Here is a 21,642-nt window from a genome sequence, read left to right as displayed (position 1 = left end):
GCGTGTTGTGAACTATTCCATCTACTTGTCCTTTTTCCTCCTCCTTTCCCACTTGTTATCTCACCTAAGTGAATATTTTGCTCCGTGACTTGGCTGAGACTAGATAAACATTTGGGGATTGAAGGGCATTCCTGGTTTCATAGTTTATTCACCCTTTCTTAGAACTATCTGATATGAGGCTTGAGAATATAGGACTGTGATAGATGTGTATCTGAGCCCCTCCCACTGCTCCCAGTTACTGACTGTCCCAGGGATATTCTGGTCAGCAGTGATGGTGTGATGCTGCACCTCTGTCCCCAGAACAGAGCTTATTCAAACAATGATTGCCAAACATTTACAAGCTGATTTCCAAACAGGTGAATGCCATTGCTTGTATGGGCATCAAGTTTCTCCATTTGACTTCAAAGGCATCAGCTCTGAATAGACTTGGTATTTAGCACATTTATATATTAAATTACAACCATCTCTTCTTTGCCAAAGCACTAGGAAGAAATGAGTTTCACAGTTTCTATTCCTAAATATCTCTAGTATTCTTTGTACTTCAAAAAATTTCCCCACATCAGCATGAAACTTCTCATCAGCAAGAAAATCTGTCTGCCTATTCCAAGTGCAAAGTTTGTATCACACCTGCAGCAAGTTTCTTAGTCTCATCTCCACTCTTGGAGATGTACTGTTTCATTTCTTGGATGACTTTCCAGTCTAATAAGGAAGACTTTTTAAACTTAAAATTCATACTAGAATTGCTTTTTAAAAATGTTTCTGTGTTATCTATTCCTATAGTTCCTTGATTGGAAAGAATTGTTTTCTATCCCTTGGTGCTTATTTCTGTTACACCCTTTCTTATTCATAACATTTTTAGTGTAGAGGACTTTTTTAGTCTTCCAGCCCTCCTCCATCTATCAAACCATTAACTTTATTTTGTTGCTGTGCTCTGAACTCCTTTGGTTAGTCTTCCCCTGTTATGTACCAAACATTAAATATAAATGTACTCTTATATCCAGTTTTTTTCTCTTTTTAAAAGTAATTTCTGGCATAATATTTGATATTTTTCAGACATGACCTCATGCAATTATTTTAACTGCATCTGAACAAGATTTATTTTTTCTTTCTGTACTGAATTTATGCAACAGGTCTTTTAGAATAGCAGAAAGGGAAAAAATTATGTACTGCAAAAACTCTATTTGGGGAAAGAAAAATATAAACATATACCAACTTGCATGCAAAGGCAGTCATCCCCACTAGCAGGCTGGGTCATTCCTGATGCTTTCTTTGATTACTTTGGGAAAAGTCACTCTATAGAGAAAGAGGAGCCTGAGATAATATTTCAACTGTCATTTCATTCTTGTTCAGTGTAAACATTCCCTTTGGTTTGTCATGAAGTCCTTGCTGTTTGGTTTGCCATTATTGTGTGGGTTACTGATGAAGCTGGGGGTGGTTCTGTTGAGCTGTGGGTCCCCACCAGCCCTCTGGGCAGGCTCTGGCAGCAGCTGATGCAGAGGAAGAGCTGCAGAAGGTGATCAAAGGAGAACAAAGCACTGATGGAAGACAAAGTCCAGGGACTGGCACACACCAGAATGGACTGGTTTGGACTCCCCAAGCCATGGGTTGGGTAATCAGTTATCACATTTGGAGGAAAAGCTCCTGACCATAAACCTCAATACAGCAAAGCCTTCTGAAGCTCAGGTTGGCCAAGCCTGAGTCTGCCTGTGCATCCAACTCTTTAATTATGGCATCGTTGACTCTGTAACAGTGATGGTCATTGCCTGCAAGTTCAAGTCTGTGTCCTTAAAATATATGTCAGAAGTTAAGAAAGCTGATGGTCAGTTTTAAATCCTGACTGTAAAATAAATATATTACATCTTTACTTTTATCCATAGTAATTCTCAAAGGGCCTCTTTATCTAGCAATTTCCAAGATGGTTCTGTTAAAAGGCTTTTACAAGTTATTCAAACATCTTGGGAGGGAATTCCTTCTCCTGGTGAGTGGCTGCACTTGGCAGTTCCACAGGCTGAGATGCTCTGTGTCTTTGGTGTCTGGAAGAATCCCAACCCCCGCTGGGTTTGAAGTGAGAGGTGGCTTGTGAAGAGGAGCAGCGTTTGAGGACAGCAGCAGTAACTGTTTTTCTTTGGTGTTGATGGTTATTAATCAATCCAACAGTGCACAATTACCTGATTTGCGAACAGTAATATGAACTGAGTCTCTGAGGATCACTTTTCAAGGTGTGTTTTTGTCTAACACTTCACATGATGAGAAAATCTGGACAAGTGTCATATATTTTTTCAGTCAAAGGTGTTTGAATTCAGTATCAATTAACCAACTTGTTAAATGCTTCAATTAAAATTTAACAAATTAGACCAACTGAAATGTAACCATTGTTTGCATTTGCTTAATCAGTCTGAAGACTTGATTTCCAGCCAGACAGGAAAAAATGCTGGAAATCTGAATTAGTGTTTTCTGACACTTGTACTCACAGGCCTGGCTCTGAAACAAAGTAAGTCAATTAAATGTGTATCATTTCTGAACAGGCCTGTTTGATATTGGCAGGTGCAGATGGTCTCTGTCCTTCCAGGGCCCTGGGGAAAAGCACAGAGGTGGCCAAGGTGAGGACCTCTGGACACTGGAGGACTTTTCTCTGACCTGTGTGTCCCAGCAGTGTGTGCCAGACCAGTCTCTCTGCCCAGGCAGTCTCTTCAGTCCATCCCTGCTTCCTATCCTGCATCCTCACTGCTGCCTTGTCTTCTCCACTTCACTTCTGTCTTTTGTCCTTCCTCTGGTTCTCACCAAAGGAATGACAGAATATTTTGTTACCATCATGATGGCACTGGCACTTTTTTTTGACTTTGTGTTTCACTCTTTCCATCTGCCCTTCACTGCTCTCTTCAAACTATAGAAATGAAGAGTATCTCTTCAGTTCCCAGCTCCATGGAATCCTGCCCTTGATTGTCTTCTCTCAAAATCCTGCATACTTCAAACCCTCAGTGTTTCCCAAGAGCAGACATACCTGCTCTTGCCCATGTGTGTATAATAATGACTTCTATAACAGAGCAACCACAAAGGAACAAAAGTTTACTTTTTATTTTCTGTATGTTATAAACTTTAGATAGTGAAAGAGAGTTCTTGCACAGACTCCACTTCTGAGAAATAGATCTGCTGCTCACTCATGCTCAGCATGACAGTAATACACTCTGAAAATGTTTACAGTCTGGTCATTCAAAAGTGCTGCATTTTTCTAAAAAAAAGTAGTTAAAAGTACACTGAAAGAAACTTTACCTACTTCTTTTGAAAATGTATGTGTTGTTTGCTGCAACCATCAGCGGTGCTGTGACTTTCATACAAAGTCAAAATAAAAGAGATGGCTTGATGATGAGTTTGAGAGGAAACGGGAAGAAACTCGACTAGTCAGGCCACTGTCTGTGTGAAAGGCCCTCTTAAATGAGGAGTGTTGCCCTGTTCTGTACCAGGTTGACTAAAAAGAATCACTGTCACATCTGGGTCTTTTCCAGTCTGTTCTATGGAGACAACAAGAACTGCAGAGGATGTTCTGGTGTGATCTAAATCTCCACATCCAAAATAAGCTGCTGCATACGAGCCCCTCACCACACTGAGCCTTAGCAGAGCACAGGTGCAAAACCCCACAGGATGCACCAGCAGCATCTGTGAGAGCAGCACAAACTGCACTTGTGCTTTCCAACACAGGACTGGGAGACAACAAACAAGCCATGAAGAAAACCAGCCCTGAATAAATATTCTGCAAAACAATGCCCAAAATCTGTTGTATAATAAGCCACTTAGCATGTACTAGAAGCTTTCTCTTAATCCATCTGTCACATGCTTTTATAGCTGAAAATAATTAACTGCTCACTATTGCTCAACAAGTAGGGGTCTATTTGAAATCACTTAATAACAGAAACAACGGGAGCACCAAGACAAGGTACTGAAAATTTGGGGTCTGAAAACAGAATTTAATCGCATTAATTTCTGTGTTAGAGAGCCCAGATTCAGGGGCAAGGAGAGAAAGGCTTCTGAGATGGGAATTACTGTTTGGGTAGAGGAGAAATTCTGAAAAATTTGCTAAAGCATTATGTGGTGTTGTTTGATGATAAGAGAATAAGGCATAATTCTGTCACTCTCTAACGTGGATTCCAAAATATGCATGAGTTGCTCAGTACTAAAAACTGAGAGCAGATTATTAGACTTTTGTTGGGATTTGCCAGTTCAAGTATGTGTTTCAAGGTGAACTTAAGAACCTAAGAGTAATACATGGTCTCTAACCCTACTTTTCTCCTGGTGTCCCTGCAAAAGAACACAGCCCCTGCTGAATTCCCTGTGACACTCCCCCGATGCCATCTTCCTTTCTCCTGCTACAGTGTGGTGGTTTTGATCTCTTCAGGGCCTTTATAAAAGCCTGCACGGGTCTTAGTTTTGAAGTTCCGTTTCTTGAACTCCTCTGAGATTTCCAGGAAGGACTTCCCCTTTGTCTCAGGAAGGAAAAACCCAACGTAGAGTGCAGTGCAGACGCAGACCACAAGGAATGGGATGTAGCAGAAATGTGCTAGACTTTTCTGAGGAGAAGGACAAAAACAAGACAGTGTTGGTGACATTCTGTGGGATGACAAACAGGCCACTAATCCCTGTTCCTGCATGGACTAAGGTCACCCAGGGGTATTTCTGCGCACCCTGGTGAGGGCCTCACACACCTGCAGACAACAGCTCCCCAGCACAGGTTGGGAGATTTGACATAGCAAGAATAGTATTTCAAAATGTCTTTTTCTGACTTTCTCTCTCTATATATAATTATATAGAATGGGAACCCTCAGTAGGAAATAAAACAGGAATGTACATTGTGGAGTTGTGCTCCCTTTTGCTCCAGGAATCACCTCAGGGAATGGTGCCAGGTCTGGCCATAGGAAATTGCATCACATCTTTAGTCCCAGCTGTTTCCAGCTGAGGACAGAGGAGGAATATCAGTCTTCCCTGCCCTAAATTAATCTGCTCTCAACCTCAAATCAGAAATCACCACGGGGAACATGGAGGAAAGTTTGGGTCAGATACTTTTCATAGCAGTGCTATCCTGCTGCTTGCAATATTCTCTTTTCCTGGTCACTACCAGAGCTCCTTTCTTGTACAGAGCACTAAAGAGCTGCAGGTGATTCTTGGCCTTTGGAACGCACCACGATGAATGGAAAGGCTGTGCCAACCAGAAACAGGTTGAACCAGAGCAGGGAGCCACAGATCATGTAAGCAGCTGGCCGGGACATTTGATCAAAAACCTCTGTGGGCAGAACTCCTGTTACACCAGCTGGAAAAAGAAATGGCAGGAAAGTTAATAATATTGTTGACATTGCATTAAAAACAAGAGAACACAACAAGGAAACACAACATGAAGGCTAAGAGAACAGTAAATTATTATTCAGCAATTATTCTCACTAGTCAACAATGCCAGAAATGGTAATAGAGATTAACTGCAGAGGGGAATTTTTAGGTTAAATATTAAGGACTGGCTAATTACTCAAACTTTCTCATGTTAGAATGAACTGCCAGGAAAACTTTTGTAATCCACATTATTCTTACCAGGACCAAACCGTGAGAAAGGCTTATAATTAATTCAGCCCCATGGCACTATTGGGACAAAAAATTATTGCCAGCTTGTGTGGCTTATAACACTGGCAGTTTGGTTCTATTCTTACCTGCCTTCCCTCAGACTCATGTAAGGAAACAGAGCTTGGCATCTATTCACACACCCCACAAACAACCATGCAGAGACAGTCTGTATATTCCTCCACAACCACAGACACTAATGGATTCTGACAAGGAAATGCATGTTAGTAGCCTAACAAACAGATGTGGAAGTTGTGCTTCCAGGTATTTGCATGTAAATAATCAGATGATGTAACTGCCAATCTCTCAGGTTAAAGTGAAGTATTGGAAATGCTGGTTTGCAGCCCCAGTGGACTGGGCACGAAATCAAAACCTTGTCATCTGTTTAACACAAGAATCCCCCACAGGTGCCTTGGCTTTATGCCAAGATGACTGTGAGAAGGAACAACACAGAGCAGGGCTCAGAACGACCCTGCACAACACTGACTTCCAGGGGCATGCGATGCAAGCCCCAGTGACACAACTGAACACTGCTGGCAGAAATTGCCTCGTTCCTTTGAGTGTGCTGTGGCTAAAGAGGGTCTGAGAGTTTCCATAAGCTGCTTGCACACATCTCCAAGCCCCTGCAGTACCCACAAGTTTCAGTGAAAACACTGAGGGAACTGACCTGGTCCGATTCCAAAGCTCAGGATATAGGCGAAAATGCAGGCCATGCTGAGATAAGGCATCCAGCTAATCTGAGTCTACAGCCACAGAGACCAATGGAAAACCAGTGAGGGCACTTACACTTATTTGCCACCACTGAACACCCCAGTCATACAAAAGGCAAAGCCCAACTCCATTCCGCCTAAACAATTAAGTAAAGTTTGTTACCTGCTGGCTCAGAGCGACCATGAAGACAATGGCCCATCCTGCCATGAAGATGTATCCCCCCAGCAGCAGCGGCCGCCGACCAGCATAGTCTATAATCATGTTCTGCACAAAGTAACACAGTGAAATAAAGCAAGATATTTGATCTGTGTTTATATTTCCTGCCTGTTCCTTTCCTCTTCCCATTTCAACACTCTGTGCCTGGTTCACTCCACAGCTACTCTAAGGATGCTGTCTGCTGCTCAGCAAAAGAAGAAAATTCAAAGGAAAGATCTGGTGGCAGGAGTCAGGCAGGAAGGGTGTTCAGCGGAGAGGAGAATATCTTAGCTGCAGCCTAAACTCCGCCAGCATCCATATGGACACAAAGCATGAGAGTTAACATTTTTCAGAGGTTTCAGACAGTGATGATGATGCAATGTCTGACCAAACTCTTCTGCTTTAACCTGTCTGGCTCTGGGTGCTGACAGTGGCCTGGCTGCTTTGCTTAAAGGGCTTCCTGTGCACGAAAAGCAATGTGAATCTAAAATTTGTTATGAACAGCCTCCACACTGCCAACAGAGGCTGCGTGGCAGCAGAGTGCATTAAGAGTCTCACACAGGTGACAGACGTGATCAGTTCACAGCTTCCCGTGCCGATTACAACATATGGGATTTTGTCCCGAGGAATTCCAGCCTCCTGGAACACGTAAGCTGCATAAAAGTACATCTGCAGAGAGAAGAGAGGAGAAAGGTGTAAGGGAAAACATCTGATAATACATCCCATTGTTCTTCCTGAAGGACAACACAGAGAGTGACTGATGTGCTGTCATACAGGCTATTTTGGCAGCATCCTTCTGAATCTTTCCACGAGGCACAGGTGTACTTTGGGAACCACCAAACATCTGAGGTTTGAACATCTCCACAGGCAGAAAGAGCACTGTTTGTTCTTTTCCCGCAGACAGAATGTTACACCCCAGAGCTGTCACCCACATCCCACGACACAGAGGTGCTGCTGTTCCTGTGCTGGGCTCTTACCGAGTCGTTCCCGCAGAGCTGCATGGCACTGCTCAGCACAACGATGCTCACCAGCTGCCACCTCAGCGATGGATTTTGGAACAGCTCCCATGGGTTCTTTGCTCTCTGACCTTCAACAGCAGCCTGTTCAGCCAGCATCTCTTCCAGCTCTGCACTCAAGTCACTGGTGCCTCTGAGCTTCTGCAGTGCTGCAAGGACAAGGGAACCTCTTACCCCTGAGCATCACCTTTGGTTTGCCACTCTGCAGAGTCTGTGATGGTGCTGTCACCTTCACACAGAGGGCCAGTTGTGGTGCAGCCCCTTGAATGATTTGGGGGAAAGGGAGTGCAAATCCCTCCCCACTGTTTGACAACAGAATGTTTCCCACCAGTGTCATTTCAGCAGCTGTGCTTCTGACTCAGATCTCAAGTGACTTCCCTGGGAAATGCAGGCAATTAAGATGTTCTTGGTACACAGCAACTATTTCCCAGAAAATAATTCCAGCCACTCTGCATATGAGGATTTGTATGCCACAAATCTAAGCAAATCCTTTAATATGAATTGGCTTCAGATTTGATCCCAAGCTCTTCAACCAGCATTTATTTCTCTTCATAGTTACAAAACACATTTGCCACTGTGAAAACAAACCTCACCTCTTGACCCTATTATTGTAGTAAAAAAAGTCTTTTGTAGGAAGATGTCTTTCAATTACCTCAGTAGATCAAATGCATTTAAGATTATAGGATGTTCTTTAGTTTGGAAGGAGGAAGTGATATTTACAACTTGATATGACACTTCCTATATGTAAACTTTGTGGCACCATTCTCAAAATGTTTGGGTCCAAGTCTGTACAAAAGCAGGATGAAAAAGGTGTGCATTCATCAGTGCTCAGAATTACTGTGGTTGTTCAAACCATACACACCCAGCCACCACATGGGCACTGTTTGAGGGTGCAGCAGCTGATGCAATTACAGACACTGATGGCACCAAATATAATCCTCTGATCTGGAAAAACAGTATCCATGGGAAAAGTGACAAAGCTGTGGTATGGGCTTAAAGCTTTTATGTTCATCTAAGAAGGCTGGAAGAGTCACCAAACAGAATATCTGTGTGGGAAACAAGTCTACATTTCAATCTGTTTTGGACTGAGCATGCTGGATTATGTTAAGGACATGCAACCAACCTTCTCACTGTTAATCTGCCCAGTCAGTAGGTTTCAAATGCTCAGTGAGGAGGCAACAGTCACCCTAAACTCACCAGAGATGCAGGACTCCTTGTCTCCACGGTCAATCAAGAGGTATCTGGGACTTTCAGGGAACCAAGGCAGGGCTGTGAGCTGGATCAGGGCAGGTACCACATTGCTTGCTAAAAGGAATGGCCAGCTCTCCTCCCCTCCCAGGAGCTCCCTAAAGCAAAAAAATAAACCAAACAAACTAGATTGACACAGTACATTTAACAACCTGGCAAAAGCCCAGCATCCTCAGCTGCACAGGGGCACTGGAAAAGAGTGAAAAGAAAGGGGTGGTAAAGGAAAAAAAAAGAATAAATATTTAATAAGTGGGCTTTTTCCTTTACATTACCTGAGTCCAACAACCTGCCCCAGCACCAACCCCAGGGCTGTAAACGATGCAGAGGTCAAGGCCACAGCTCCTCTGAGCTTCTTTGGGGCACTTTCTGCCAGGTACATGGGCTGAATGTTCATGCTCACACCTGGGCAGGGCAGACAAACACTGAGCTCAGCTTGTGGGCACAGGGGACAAGGACAAATGCAGTCAGGCACTTCTCGAGGTGCCAGCTGCACCCTTCTGCTGCAGGCTGGGTAGTGACCCATCTACCAGTGTTCTCTCTTTACCCAAACCTTCCTGCTGTTCTTTGCACAAGCTACTGAAAACACATTTCTGTACTCATCCAGAGTAGTGGATAATGCAACTGCAACCTGTCAGGGCCTTGATCCCATGGTCTTTTCAGCATCAAATCCAAGGCTGTAAGCAATGCTTCCCTCTACTTCTCCCCTCTGAGAGGAATATCATATTGTAAGTCACTTCTATCAATCATTATTTCCTTGGATGAACCTCTACAAGAGCTTTAATCTTAGTACTCATGCTGGTCAGTGACTGATACTCTTGCAAGGAGATAGGGATTGATTTTAAGCTCACTTATAAATGTATTACACAAAACCACTGCCTGTGTATGTTTTATTAAAAAAAAAAGCCCTTAAAAGCAAAATATAAAATCTGTATATGCAACTTCTTAATTCCCTTACATGTGTCTGCTCATCCTGGAGGATTAATTGGTTTCCTGTCTTGCACCATTCCTATTTAAATATCTTCTATGTCTAATTGTGACTGTCACCCCCTTTGTCCTGCTGTGTATCCCATGTTGCCATACCTGCATTCACACCAGTGAAAAACCTGCTGAGCATTATCATTTCAAAGGATTTTGCCATTCGGCTGAATCCCGACAGGGCTGCAGCCACGATCACAAAGACGTTGTTCAGCAGCAGGGACATCTTCCTTCCGAGAGAAAACACAGTTGTGAGCTCTTGTGTGTCCGGTTTAGTTATCCAATAACACGTTTCATGTTGCAGATCCCACCTGCCGTGCCTGGAAGCTCAGGGTGGGCTCAGCCCCACCACGGAACACACTGAATTTCCCAACCCCCCACACGAGGTGTCTTTGTGCCACAAGGTGTCCCTGCAGTGCCTTTGGCACACGGAGGGCACCAGGAGGGTGCCCAAATTCAGGGCTCTCGTGACCACACGCAGTTTCCATTTCAAAGGAGAGGAGTATTCCTTCAGTAAGCCACGTGCAATTCAGTTTGAAAACGCTAATTTGTTGAAACAGGCATTTTCCATTTAATACCGTGATCGTTGTGAAACTTTACCAGAAAGTTTCCATGTGTCCCAGGAGAAATTTTTTTGAAAAACAGAGAATAAAAGAGAGCTCTATTGACCCATAATATCCAGTAATTCTCTCTAGTCCCAGATCACTGCCTTGCCACTCAGTCTTCTTAAATCTTATTTAGGATGGGATATGATTTTATTCCAAAGCAGTACAGGGTGAAATCTCTAAAATTTTAATTGGATAAAGAAGCTGTATCCTTTCCAAATATTCATAACCATGAAACAAGTAAGCATGGCAGACAGTCCTTCACAACTGTGCCTGCTCCTTCATACAAGAGGAACAAAGCAAAGTCATAGCACATGGAGGAAAATTTTGGGGTCAAGGAGACAGGGAGGGAAAATTTGACTTCCTATTAGTTTATGTGAGCAGCATTTACTGGTTTGGGTTTGTTTTGTTTTGTTGGTTTTTTTTTTATTTTCCTGAAGAGACCTGGAGATAGAGCTGGGTATGCAAGAAAGGTGAGGTAAGACAGATACTTTTTAGAGATTCCAGTGCAGAGGAAAAAATATCTGGTTGTGGACATTTAATGAATACTTCCTAAAATATTTTAAACAAAAAGATGACCTGTGAGACATGAGAACCTGGGATGCATAAGCACCCTCTGGTTTTCCAGTGTCATTCCTACCAGTTCACACACTTTATTTTTAAGAAAAATACCTGGTCTGATCCATTATGATTTCCTATTTAAAAGGATAGCAGAAAACTGGGCACAAAAATGGTGATTGTGTAGGTGGTTGCTGTGTTATGGAGATGAGCTGAAATCCTTGTAGCACCTCAGCTGGGCTGGAATATGATGAGAAGGGGATGTGGGTAAAACAAATGTTCCCCACTGGGTTTTGAGATATGAAATATTGTCATATCAGGTAGTTTCTCCTTGCCAGCTCAGAATGTTTATGGCAGACTGGTCTGTGATAGAAAACAGGTTTTCATTAGCTTTAACTACACTGAGTTTTGTGCTGTAGGGCTCTGAATTCCTCTCGGACTAAGGGAAGCTTAAATTAAAGCACCCTCTTACCTTCCCAACATGATGGCCATGGGACCAGCAACCACAGCCCCCGTGAGGCCTCCCAGGGGATACGCAGAGACGGTGAAGGACCAGAGCAGCAGGACCACGTTGCTCTCCAGGGGAGCGCCCGTGCGCTCCTGCCACGTGGTGTTCATGAATGCCTGGATGTACTGAGGGAGAGGGACAGTGCTGCAGAACCACCACACAGGCGGAGGAGAAATATAAAAGCTCCCTTATTAATAGATCTATTTATTCTATGTTTATGCCTCCCATCTCCTCCAGTTCTTTGATAAGATTTTAACAGAGAGTTTAGAAAGTAAAACTGTTGCTGTTGAAAAGTTGCATTTGGTTTGTGTCTGTATGTGGCTATCTTGAATAACTTAAAATTTAGTTTCATGGGTCCAACGTTGAATATAAGGCCAAAAACAAATGTCAAAGGATGTAGGTTAGAAAATTTTGGAATTACATTTGCTAAAGTGGTTAAAACACAGATTTTGAATAAATTCTTGTAATACTAGATCCTACTCAAGGCTGGCTCTTGACAACAAAGTCCTGTACCCCAGATGTGAATTATACAGAGGGAACAACACGTCCTTCCCTCGTGTCCCTCAGCACCAGTCTGCAGGTTTCAGTGGCACATCCATGACTGTTCATAGTCCAACAGAGCCACCAGGGAAGGGTCTGTCTCAGGAGGAGACCCTCAGGCAGGTGTGCTTTGGGACCAGCAGTACTCACTGAAGCAGGAGCATTGATGATGGAAATGTTGTAACCATACTGGAAAGTGCCTCCAATCCCAGCAGCACATATTGTCAGGATCAGGATCTTGTTCTGAAGCTGAAGAAGAGGGATAGGAAATGGGTGGCTTCCTTGCACAGAATGAAATGACTCAACAGACACTTGGACCATTCCCACTTTGAGCTGAGGGATTTTCTCATGGCCATGTATATACACTGCATTTGTGATTCGCTGGCATGCTATTTCTCCTACTTTTTCATGATAATAACACATATTTCAGATTAACATAGAGTGTCTTTGCTATGATGCTGCATATGTTGTACAGAGCAGGCAATGTCTCAGCTGAACTTTCTTACTGCAGTTATTTCTGTAATTGTATATTCAGTATTATCATAGAGGTGAAAAATGTGGCAGACAGTGGGTCCTGTGCCATGTTCTGGCCTTCTCGAGGGCATTTCTTTATCAGGATTGTCCATTGCTTATATTGCCAATTAACTCCACTGCTGTGCCTCAGGAAGCACAGGCAGGAGAACGGGGATGCCTCACACAGCATCATGGGATCAGCTGTTGGTACAAAAGTGAGGTCTCTTGACTTTTGGAAGGGTGTGGAACCAGCTGTCCTGGCCCAGAATGGCAGCTGACAGCTCACTGGCAGGCTGATGCGTAAAAACATGCATCCTTTTTCCATCATTTTGTGCCCGTGCCTTTGGTTTCCCCATTTGTAGGTGAAATCCTGTGGCAGGCAATCCATGCTGTGGAGGTGTCCTTGGAATGGGAGCACTGTCCCATGTCTCAAGGCCACTCTGAGCATGATGGGGACCGCTGGCCTTTAGCCTGACACACCCAGCACAGTGTTCTGGGTGGCCCAAGGCCAGGATGGCCTTTGCCAGCCCCTGCTTAAGAACCCCTCCCACTGGGAAAGCGCCAGTGTAACATGAAGAGCCCATGCTCGGGCTTGGCTGTTTGCCAGTCAGTGCAGGGCACCTCAGGTCAGATTGTGTTTTGCTACATGAGTATGACCCCATCGACCCTGAGAACCTGGATAACCCAAAGCTGGGGAGCTCTTTCTGCTCTACCTGCTCATTTTCTTACAGAGCCCTTCACCAAAGCAAAGGAAAGTTTGGTCTAGTCTCACAACAGCTCTAAAACCACAAATACAAATAATCTTAGATTTTTCCTTTCCTCAAAACCTTTTCTTGTAAATAACTTCCATACCAGCCTGAGACAGGACGTTCTCCCAGGACAGAAATAAAGCCAGACTATTCCAACCCTGCAGCAAGAGAAGGCTGAGCCCTCCTGTCCCGGTTAGAAGCGTCTGCATTTTGCTTTCACTTTTTGTGGCTGCACCACTTCCCTGCCTTGTTACTGAGACCTGAGCTGAGTTGGTGCACTTGATCTCTCTGCTCTTCCTAGTTTTTCTAGTTCTGCAGATGAGAGTGGTTTCCTCTCCCTACAATAACACATTTCCTTTTTGAACATCCAATGCCTAGGAATCTACCACTCCTTCTGCTCATTTCCCTGCTTTCATTATAGAGTACCTTTCCTACAGGTCCTGCACTACAGACATCTCTTGTGGCCATGAGCTAAAGGAAAATGGTTTGTTTCTTCCTCCAGGACCCACCAAACAGTTCAGTGCTCAGAGCTGAGCTGTATTTATAGAGTGACCTTCTCAAGCCTTCCTTAACGCTCGGCTCCTACACTCTTTTCCCAGCCACAGCAATGGTGTGCAGCTGCCAGGAGAGCCATTAGTCTGTCAGATTTATCCCAAGGACTGTGATGAGATGGAAAAATAATTCTATGAGAACCTGAGAGTACTTACACAGCCTTATAAAAATCCAAATAAAAAATATCTGTCAACAATAATAGTAAAATAGATGTTTTACCAGTCTCTGCAGCTTGTTCATCCTCTTTCGTAGGTTTTCCTCTGTCTGCCAAAGCCTCTGGTACTCTCAGCAGTGCTCTAAAGGATTATTTAAATCTCCAGCATAGGAATGTGTATTTAGTCACCCATTACGTTAGGATAAGACACTTGACTTGGCAGGTGTTTTGCCAGCTGATTTACATTCTCAAAACAGGGTTTCATGTTCATTAGCAAGACAGTTCAATTAATTTTGTTCAAAGCACATTTTGGGTGAAAAGAACTGTTGAAAGACAGTTTAGGGAAATGATTCTCCAAGATCCAGAGCTGCAACACAGATTCCCTCTCAGTGTGTTTGGCACAGTTGTCCAGTATCACTTACCTGATTAAATGTGATCAAAGCAGAAGTGAACTACGACGGGGTTTTTTTGCTGACTTTATCTGCCCAGGAACACAATCTACAATCTGAAAGACAAACCAGACTATTTCCCTTGGTCCTGCCAGTGACAGGAATAAACAACGCCCAAACCTTTCAAATCCCTTGTTATCCAGGGCCTTTCACTGCACTCCTGCCTCTGTCCTGGTGCCATACACTCAGTCCAGGTGTTGCTGACTCGGCTGTGGCTGATGCATAGAAGGCTGCAGTCCTGTCCCCTCCCCACAGCCTGGCACAGAGCAAACACACACACAGCACTAGATCTTGTCATGCACAGATAACAGCAAGGCAGCAGTAACAGCAGTGACAGCCTTGCTTTTCTCTATGAAATAGAAAGGTACTCCCTGGCAGTGAGAAATGGTGTAACCTTATGAATCCTAGAGATGGGCCTGGTGGAGATGGAAGCAAATTGCACTGCCAGCAGCAACATCAAAGCTTCCCAAAATACCTGACCTTTGGGAATAATCACAGTATTTTAACATCCTTTCATCCTGCAGAGTGCAATTTGTGAAGGCCCTGACAGATTTCAAAATAAGTGAAACTTTTTTCATAATGTCTCTTTGTCCCTACTCAGATTTTACCACACCTGAACAGAAATATAAATCTGTTCCACATCACAGAAGTATTTTCTCATGATTGTGTAGGTGGGGATGTGGTGCTGCATCAGCTGCAGCCACTAAGTGGCAGGAGAAGTACAAAATTTGCTGTATTAGTCTGTACCACCCTCTTCCCTCAAATACTCTTTCAATTAACGCAGACCTGTCACAATCGAGGTGAAATACGATGCCATGAGCATGGGAGAGTAGTTACATGGAGAACGTGATGGCAGGCTCTGCTTGTAACTATCTGAGTGCAGGAATAAGTGGCAATCAGGCCATTAGGAAAGACCATCAACACCTGCTCTTTGATCTGTCATGCACCGAGAGGTTTCGATGTTTTAGGGTGTTTTTACCCCAGAATCATCTGAACCAACTGCAACGGGAGAAAAGGGACCCCATTTCCATCTGCGATCTACAGGATGGATTCTTCCTACAAATGCTACACTGTAAATTGCAGAAGAGATTTGGAGCTTCTCCCTGGCTGTCTGCTGGGTATCTCCCAAGCTCTACCCTGGACATTTCTATAAACCCTTCTCACTGTCCTCTAAGGACCATCGCTGTGAGATACAATGTACCTCTGTCTACTTGTCCTGAGTCTGGCCGGACTCTCTCAGAATAAAGAAAACAAATACAATGATATACAAACAAGTATCTTTCTCAAGAAACATGCAGTGGGTTTTCTGGTTTCACGGTGACAGCAATGTTTATGGAACTTGGCGGTAAAAATTGATTTTCTTTGTAGGAAATGAGTGCCCTGCTGTGACATCATTATTCTCAGTTCCAGCAGTTCACCAGTGTTCTTTATAAAAAACCCACAATTTATGTCAGTGCAAGACACTGACACAAGAACTTCAGGAAATGGGTTTCATCACAGAGGTTTCTCAGGGCAGGGACCCAATGCTGACAGAGCTTCTGCTACCACACAGTGTCACTGGGCTGCTTTCCAGACCAGAGGGGATACATGGGAGCTGAGTTCTCTGAGGACACGAGGGCTGACACAGCCAAGGGAACCAGCTGCTTTTCCTTGCCATCTAGGATTTTTTGATATCAGAAGAATGGCTGTATGTTCTATATGCTGGATCAGCAATCTCATTTTCAACCTCCTGATATGCAGTAGAGCTTCTCTGGGAAGACTGAGAAAGCTCAAAATACTAAAAATAATTGAAATAGCCTTGTTTCAGTGCATTGTGAGCTGGAGGTCATGCTATGGCTGAACTATTTCTTTTCCTTCCATCTTTGTATAAGACACTGATGCAGGCAGTTGAAACTGGGTGACCTGAAGGCCAGAGAGACAAACTGCTGGGCTGAACAGAACCTCTGTTTCTGTGTGCAAGAGAAGAGCATTTAGACTCTGCCAAATACCAGCAAATGTTGATGAGCGTTCCCATCAGAGGAGAGGAAAATGTGTGCAGCCGTGTCAGTGTCAGACTCATCCTGCTTTCTCATTTATCACTCACTTCAGATAGAGCTTTTGATTAGAGCTGTCCCCTGGCTTATTGGGAGGCACCTGGACTGACAGACATAGTCCTGCCTCTGGTGAAAACCAAAGTACAAATACCATTTCAGACTCCTCTTCAGCTGCTGACAGCATGCTCAGTTGATGTGCTGCTATTGTAAGCAGAACATAGACCTCTTTTTATAAGAATCAAGAATTGTTTTTCAGTTCTTTTGTTGATTTGGCCATAGTGCTTATGAAATGGATGTTACAAAATAAAGGCCATTGAAGGATATTCCCTACTGACAGCTGTGGGAGGTGACCTATGGTGTAGGGGACAGATCACAAGGCAAAAGAATTTAACAAGAATGATTAAACACTGGAAAAAATAACTGTGCAAAAAGACAGAAATTTTCTTGTTTGATGTCTTCAACTCATGATCAGAAGCTGTTTTGGAAGAGGTGCTTTATTTGGATACGTGATCAGGCTCTGCCCAAGGAGATTTAAGTGAGATCTTCTTTTTCATGATATGCCAGATGCAAAGCTGTATTTTTGAACTAAAAACCATAGGAAATAAAAATAACATAAACTGTGATTTACAGCAAACCCTGTGCAAACCACATGTCCTTGGAGGGCTGAGGTCTAAGTGCTATCTTTAGTTTCCTTCCAACAAACAAACAAATTTAAAAATCCATCCAATTCTGTATGATTCACTTTCTCCTGACTTTAGCCACCACACTCGAGTTAGCTGATGTGGGACAAGAAATCCTTGAATGAAGGAGAAAGAATTAATGTATGGCCTCTAACCATGGAAAAATAAACATTTCCAGTGTCTCTGGCAGTTATGATTCCATGGCTTATCTGTGTACAGGGGGTTCATGGAGCCTTGTTTCCTAAACTGGAGCAGAAACTCTTGGTGACTACCCCATGGTGGACCTGGAGCTCTTGGCACCTGCTGTCTGTGCCACTGAGAACTGAGTCTGAGAGCAGAAATAACCTTCCAGTGCGGTCCCCCTGACTGGTGTGGCTCACTTGTGGAGGAGCTCAGTGCTGCTCTTTCTGAATCTGTTCCTAGTGCCTGATATTGGTCATGCGATAACCTCTTGTACACCAGGGCTATCAGGGTCTCAGGCATGGTGTGTCCTGGGGAGCACTGTGGGTGAGACCTTGAACAGAATGGAAGGGTCTCATGTCCTGGTGGGGGGAGTCTCTCAGAGTGGGTTTGTTTTCAAATGAAAAGACCCAGGGCTCCAGGCAAGGGGGTGGAATGTTGCTCCAGGCAAGGGTCTGAGGGTTCCATGGTCAGGGAACAAACTCTCCGCTGAGCGTCCCAGAGCCCTGCTGGAAAAGGTGCCCGTGTGTCACCAGAGCAGGTATGACTTGTGACAGTGTGACACATTGACAAGTGCCATCGGATGAAGTTACAAACAAAATGCCAGTGGTGTTCCAGAGCAGAGGGCACATGTCACTGGCTGGACACCCCAAGTGCATGGCTGGGGCTGCTTTCGCAGCTGCTGGTCGGGCTGAGTGTGCGGCAAGGGCGCCAATGCTCGTTAGGGCTGTGCTGACACACAACTCCTTTCATCCTGTGACCCCAGAGAGTGCTGGGCTGGGCAAAGGGGGAGCTGCCACCTTTAAACAAAGCATCTGTTTATTCTTGAAACAATTAGTGACAGCAGTTAAATCTTGAACTCGTTATTGAGCCCAAAACAATTATGGTAAAAACAAGTTCCAGATGGGCTCAAAAGGAGTTGTTTTTGTCTTTACTGAATTAGAATGGATTCCATGTCTCCAAGTTCCTCTGGTATTTATGGACAGGAAACATGAATTACACACAATAATTTACTACAAACAAAAGAGATGAACACTGCAACAGCCCATTTATCTTTGCTCATGTGCCTTCTTGAGGTTTATGTGCTGTTTAACTCATGGGGAGAGATAATAGCTTTTTTCTTTGTTTTCTAACTTTCTGCTATTTTGGGTTGTATAAACTGAGACAGGAAGCTGTTGAGTTTCTGTTGCAGGGTTCAGTTTACCTGCAACTTCAGGCAAATGCTTTCATGTTCCTAAAAATCACCCCAGAAATCAGGAAAACAAACCCAGAGGTAACAGAGTATCCAGTACCTGTCTGTCACTGTGTGCATGCAAAACCATTCCCTCTCAGAGAATATAAATATTTTTAAACTGAAGTCCGAATGAAACCACAGTAGTGAGTGTGCAACATCCTTGTTCTTCTTTTCCAGGAATGTTTTCTTGTGAGTTGGTTTGTGGGTTCTAAATGTTTACAGTATGACAGGTTACTATCACTAAGCCTGCGGATTAGGAATGGGTAAATACTGTCTGGAAAAGAGCTGCCTCTGGTACCATCATGTTTCAGTTCTTCCTGTGAATGACTAGTGCAAAGGTTAAAGTTGAGAATCCTTCTAATTAGTTCATTGGGCAGCTCCAAGAACCACAGAGAGAAACCTTTTTCAAAGCCCATCCAAAATGGACTGAAGTTTTTATGGAAACTCTTGTTTTGAAACTGATGCTGCACATTGACATGAATTGAACTGCAGCCAAAAGGAAGGAGAACCCAGCAGACAACAGTCAGCGCTGCTCAGACGTGCACTGCATCTGCTTTGAGTCCCTGGGCAGGGGAGGAAATCAGCAAAGAAACTCCTGGGCAGTATTTCTGTTCTGGCAGCCTCTCACATCGTCTTGCAGCTGACACAAAGAGTTTGGCTTTGCTTTTTTGAGGGGTTTTAATTAGATTCCATGATTCTATAAAAGGTGGTATGTCGGCATCACTACAGAGGTGTGTAATGTGAACTCAAATATGAGGGGCTGGACTGATGAGAACTTGTGAAAGGACATAATTCCAAAACACCATAAAATGTGACAGTGATTGTAATAAACACTAAAGCTGCCCTGGGCATACTGTGGTGCATGAAGTCAGCTTGGCCGAGCTCCGAAGGGAGTGAGATCATGGACAGAAAGCAGCCTGGGAACTAGGCTGAGATTTGTTTGGTCTCTTCCAGTGGGAGCTGGTGAGCTTCCCACTGCATTTCATTACTTCTCTCCCTTCCCCCCTAAAGCTTAGAAAAAAAGCCTTAAGTAGAAGCCTGGACAAGCAGAGTTCTCCAGTTCTGGCTGCCAAACAAGGGGATAGAAGAAAATTGAGAAATTGATTACTTTTTTTAGATTTTATGCAATGTCTGACTTGCACATAATCCTCCACAGTGAGTAGGTGGGATTGTTCTACTGGATTCTCATCTCTGTGGAGCTAGTGACACTGAGCTCTAGGATAAGACCTCCTTCCAGAAGAGAGGTTCCCGGTATTCATTTCCAGCCTTGATTCCATCAAAGAAGGAGCAGGAATCTCAGTGTTTGAATTCAGCTTCCCTTTGGTGTCCACACAGAGAGCAGACAGGAAACTGCCAATTACCCACCCAAAGGAGCAGCATATTTATCATTTATTTCATTCATTATTCATTTATTGATATGCAGCCACCCATCCTGCTGGGGCTGGGGGCTCTGTGACATGCGGGAGGGCTGAGCTGCAGCAGTGGGGCATTTGGGCTGAAACAGCCACGTGAATATGGGCAACCCTTTGCAGACCTCCTGCAGTTTCCCTGCAAGCTCAGCTTTCCTCACCTCTCCAGAGTTCTCACATCCATCCCAGCTCCCACCAAAAATCTGTAACAACACAGCCAAGCTTATTGACACTGCTGCAGTTCAAGTTCCACGTTCCACATTCAGCTCATTCCCAGGATCCCTGTAGTGCAGCTCTGACCTGAAGGAGTTTCTCCTTCCCCCTAGCACAGCCACATCACAGTTGGCTCTCAGAGCTGCAGTGCCTGGGGTGTTCAGGAACCCATTCCCTGGTCTCTCAGGCACACACTGGACTCGTCTTCTTCCTTCTTTCCCCCAATATGTTGCTTTAAGCTCATGTCCTGTCATCTTCCAGCTGGGTTTGTTCTTCATCAAAGGGCCGTCAGGGTGGAAGTGGTGAAAGACTCAAAGACTCCCTTCCCCGCCAGTAATTTCATTTCCCATTTAAACTGCGGTTTTAAAGGGAAAACTCAGGGCTCATTAAGGCTATGATGACATCGTAACCCTCTCCAACACAAACACAAACCCAGACCCATTCCTCATCTGAAACTAGGGTGGCTGTAACATTAGACCCGACTCCTGAGCAGGGCATGCAGCTCCGGAAAGCACAATCAGCGCGAGAGGAGGATGCCAGGTTACTGCAGACCTTTATGAGGTTCCCGTTTGCGAGCGCTGCTGTGTGTCGGGACAGACACAGGGGCAGCACAGACCCCGCGCTCTCCTAGGGCTGAATCCCAGTGCCGTTTCCCCGGGCACCTGGTGGCACCTGCTGGCACCACGCATCTCTCGTGGGCGGCCCTGACATCCCGGTGCGACCTCGCACGGCTCGGGGAAGCGCCTGTTCCCTCCAGGAAGTAGGAAAGGTTTAGGCAGGAATCACTGAAAACCCAAACCCCTTCGTGCCTTAGCGATAGCAAGACCCTCCTGACAATCGAAGCAGCCCGGCTGAGGCACCGGCACCGCCGCCCCTTCCTCCTTCCGGCCCAGCTCCCGCAGCGTGTCCCCCCCTCCAAGCACCCACCCGCGTGTGCGGGAACCACGCGCTGACAGCGCCGCGCTCCCGAGGGGCCGGGGATGAGCCGGGGCTGGTGCCCGTCCCGGCACTCCGGGAACCCGCACCCGCACCCACGCGGGGCCCGGCGCCTCTGCCCTCTCTGCCGCACACTGCCCGGCCCCGGGACGCCCCCGGACCGCCGCTGTCGTCCCCACCGTCCCTCGGCCACCGCTGCCACGGGCGTGGGGGGCGGTGCAGGGGGCTCGTCCCACCCACGGGGGTAGACATGAGGCGCTCCCCGCCCTGGGGGCGGCACACGGGGCTCTGTCTCTGTTGTCGGGGGTCGATGGGGTTGACAGCGGGTCTGCAGACCCCCTGACTCCTGAAACTCTGTCTCTTGTCGCTGTCGCTGTCGCTGCCCCTGTCCCTGTCCCTGTACCTGTCCCCGCCCCTGTCCCCGTCCCCGCCCCCGTCCCCGCCCCTCTCCCGCCGCCGCGGGCGCGCTCGTGGTTGGCGGCGCGCGCGTGCCGGGGCCATGAGGCGCGCTCCCATTGGCCGGCGTGCGCGGCCTGTCGCGCGGGGATTGGCCGGGCGCGCCCCGCGGGGGCGTGGCGGGCGAGGC

The 21,642-nt window shown here is 45.4% G+C and overlaps 1 protein-coding gene across 1 annotated transcript; it reads right to left on the bottom strand.

Annotated features, from left to right (window-relative positions):
- Window positions 1-3,088: 3,088 nt before the first annotated feature.
- Window positions 3,089-14,034, bottom strand: SLC2A11 (solute carrier family 2 member 11). The gene is made up of 12 exons (XM_071571681.1): window positions 13,988-14,034; window positions 12,105-12,203; window positions 11,379-11,539; window positions 9,849-9,973; window positions 9,041-9,170; window positions 8,718-8,866; window positions 7,482-7,669; window positions 7,063-7,173; window positions 6,472-6,573; window positions 6,266-6,341; window positions 5,172-5,299; window positions 3,089-4,562 (listed from the first exon to the last, which is right to left on the bottom strand). The coding sequence occupies exons 1-12, from the start codon at window positions 14,006-14,008 to the stop codon at window positions 4,362-4,364; spliced, it is 1,491 nt and encodes a 496-aa protein (XP_071427782.1). The 5' UTR covers window positions 14,009-14,034; the 3' UTR covers window positions 3,089-4,361.
- Window positions 14,035-21,642: the final 7,608 nt, after the last annotated feature.

This window comes from Pithys albifrons, chromosome 17, assembly GCF_047495875.1.
Source record: "Pithys albifrons albifrons isolate INPA30051 chromosome 17, PitAlb_v1, whole genome shotgun sequence".
Taxonomy (NCBI): domain Eukaryota; kingdom Metazoa; phylum Chordata; class Aves; order Passeriformes; family Thamnophilidae; genus Pithys; species Pithys albifrons.
Note: the sequence above shows the minus strand (reverse complement) of the source record. Positions and strands in the feature narration are given on the sequence as shown.

Excerpts from the sequence above, each read along its gene's own strand:
- SLC2A11 (XM_071571681.1), bottom strand. The coding sequence starts at position 14,008 with ATGAACAAGCTGCAGAGACTG. Across the intron at positions 5,300-6,265 it reads GAGCTTTGGAATCGGACCAG|CTGGTGTAACAGGAGTTCTG; the intron begins GTCAGTTCCCTC and ends TTCTTTTTCCAG. Across the intron at positions 4,563-5,171 it reads CAGCCTTTCCATTCATCGTG|AAAAGTCTAGCACATTTCTG; the intron begins GTGCGTTCCAAA and ends CCTTCTCCTCAG.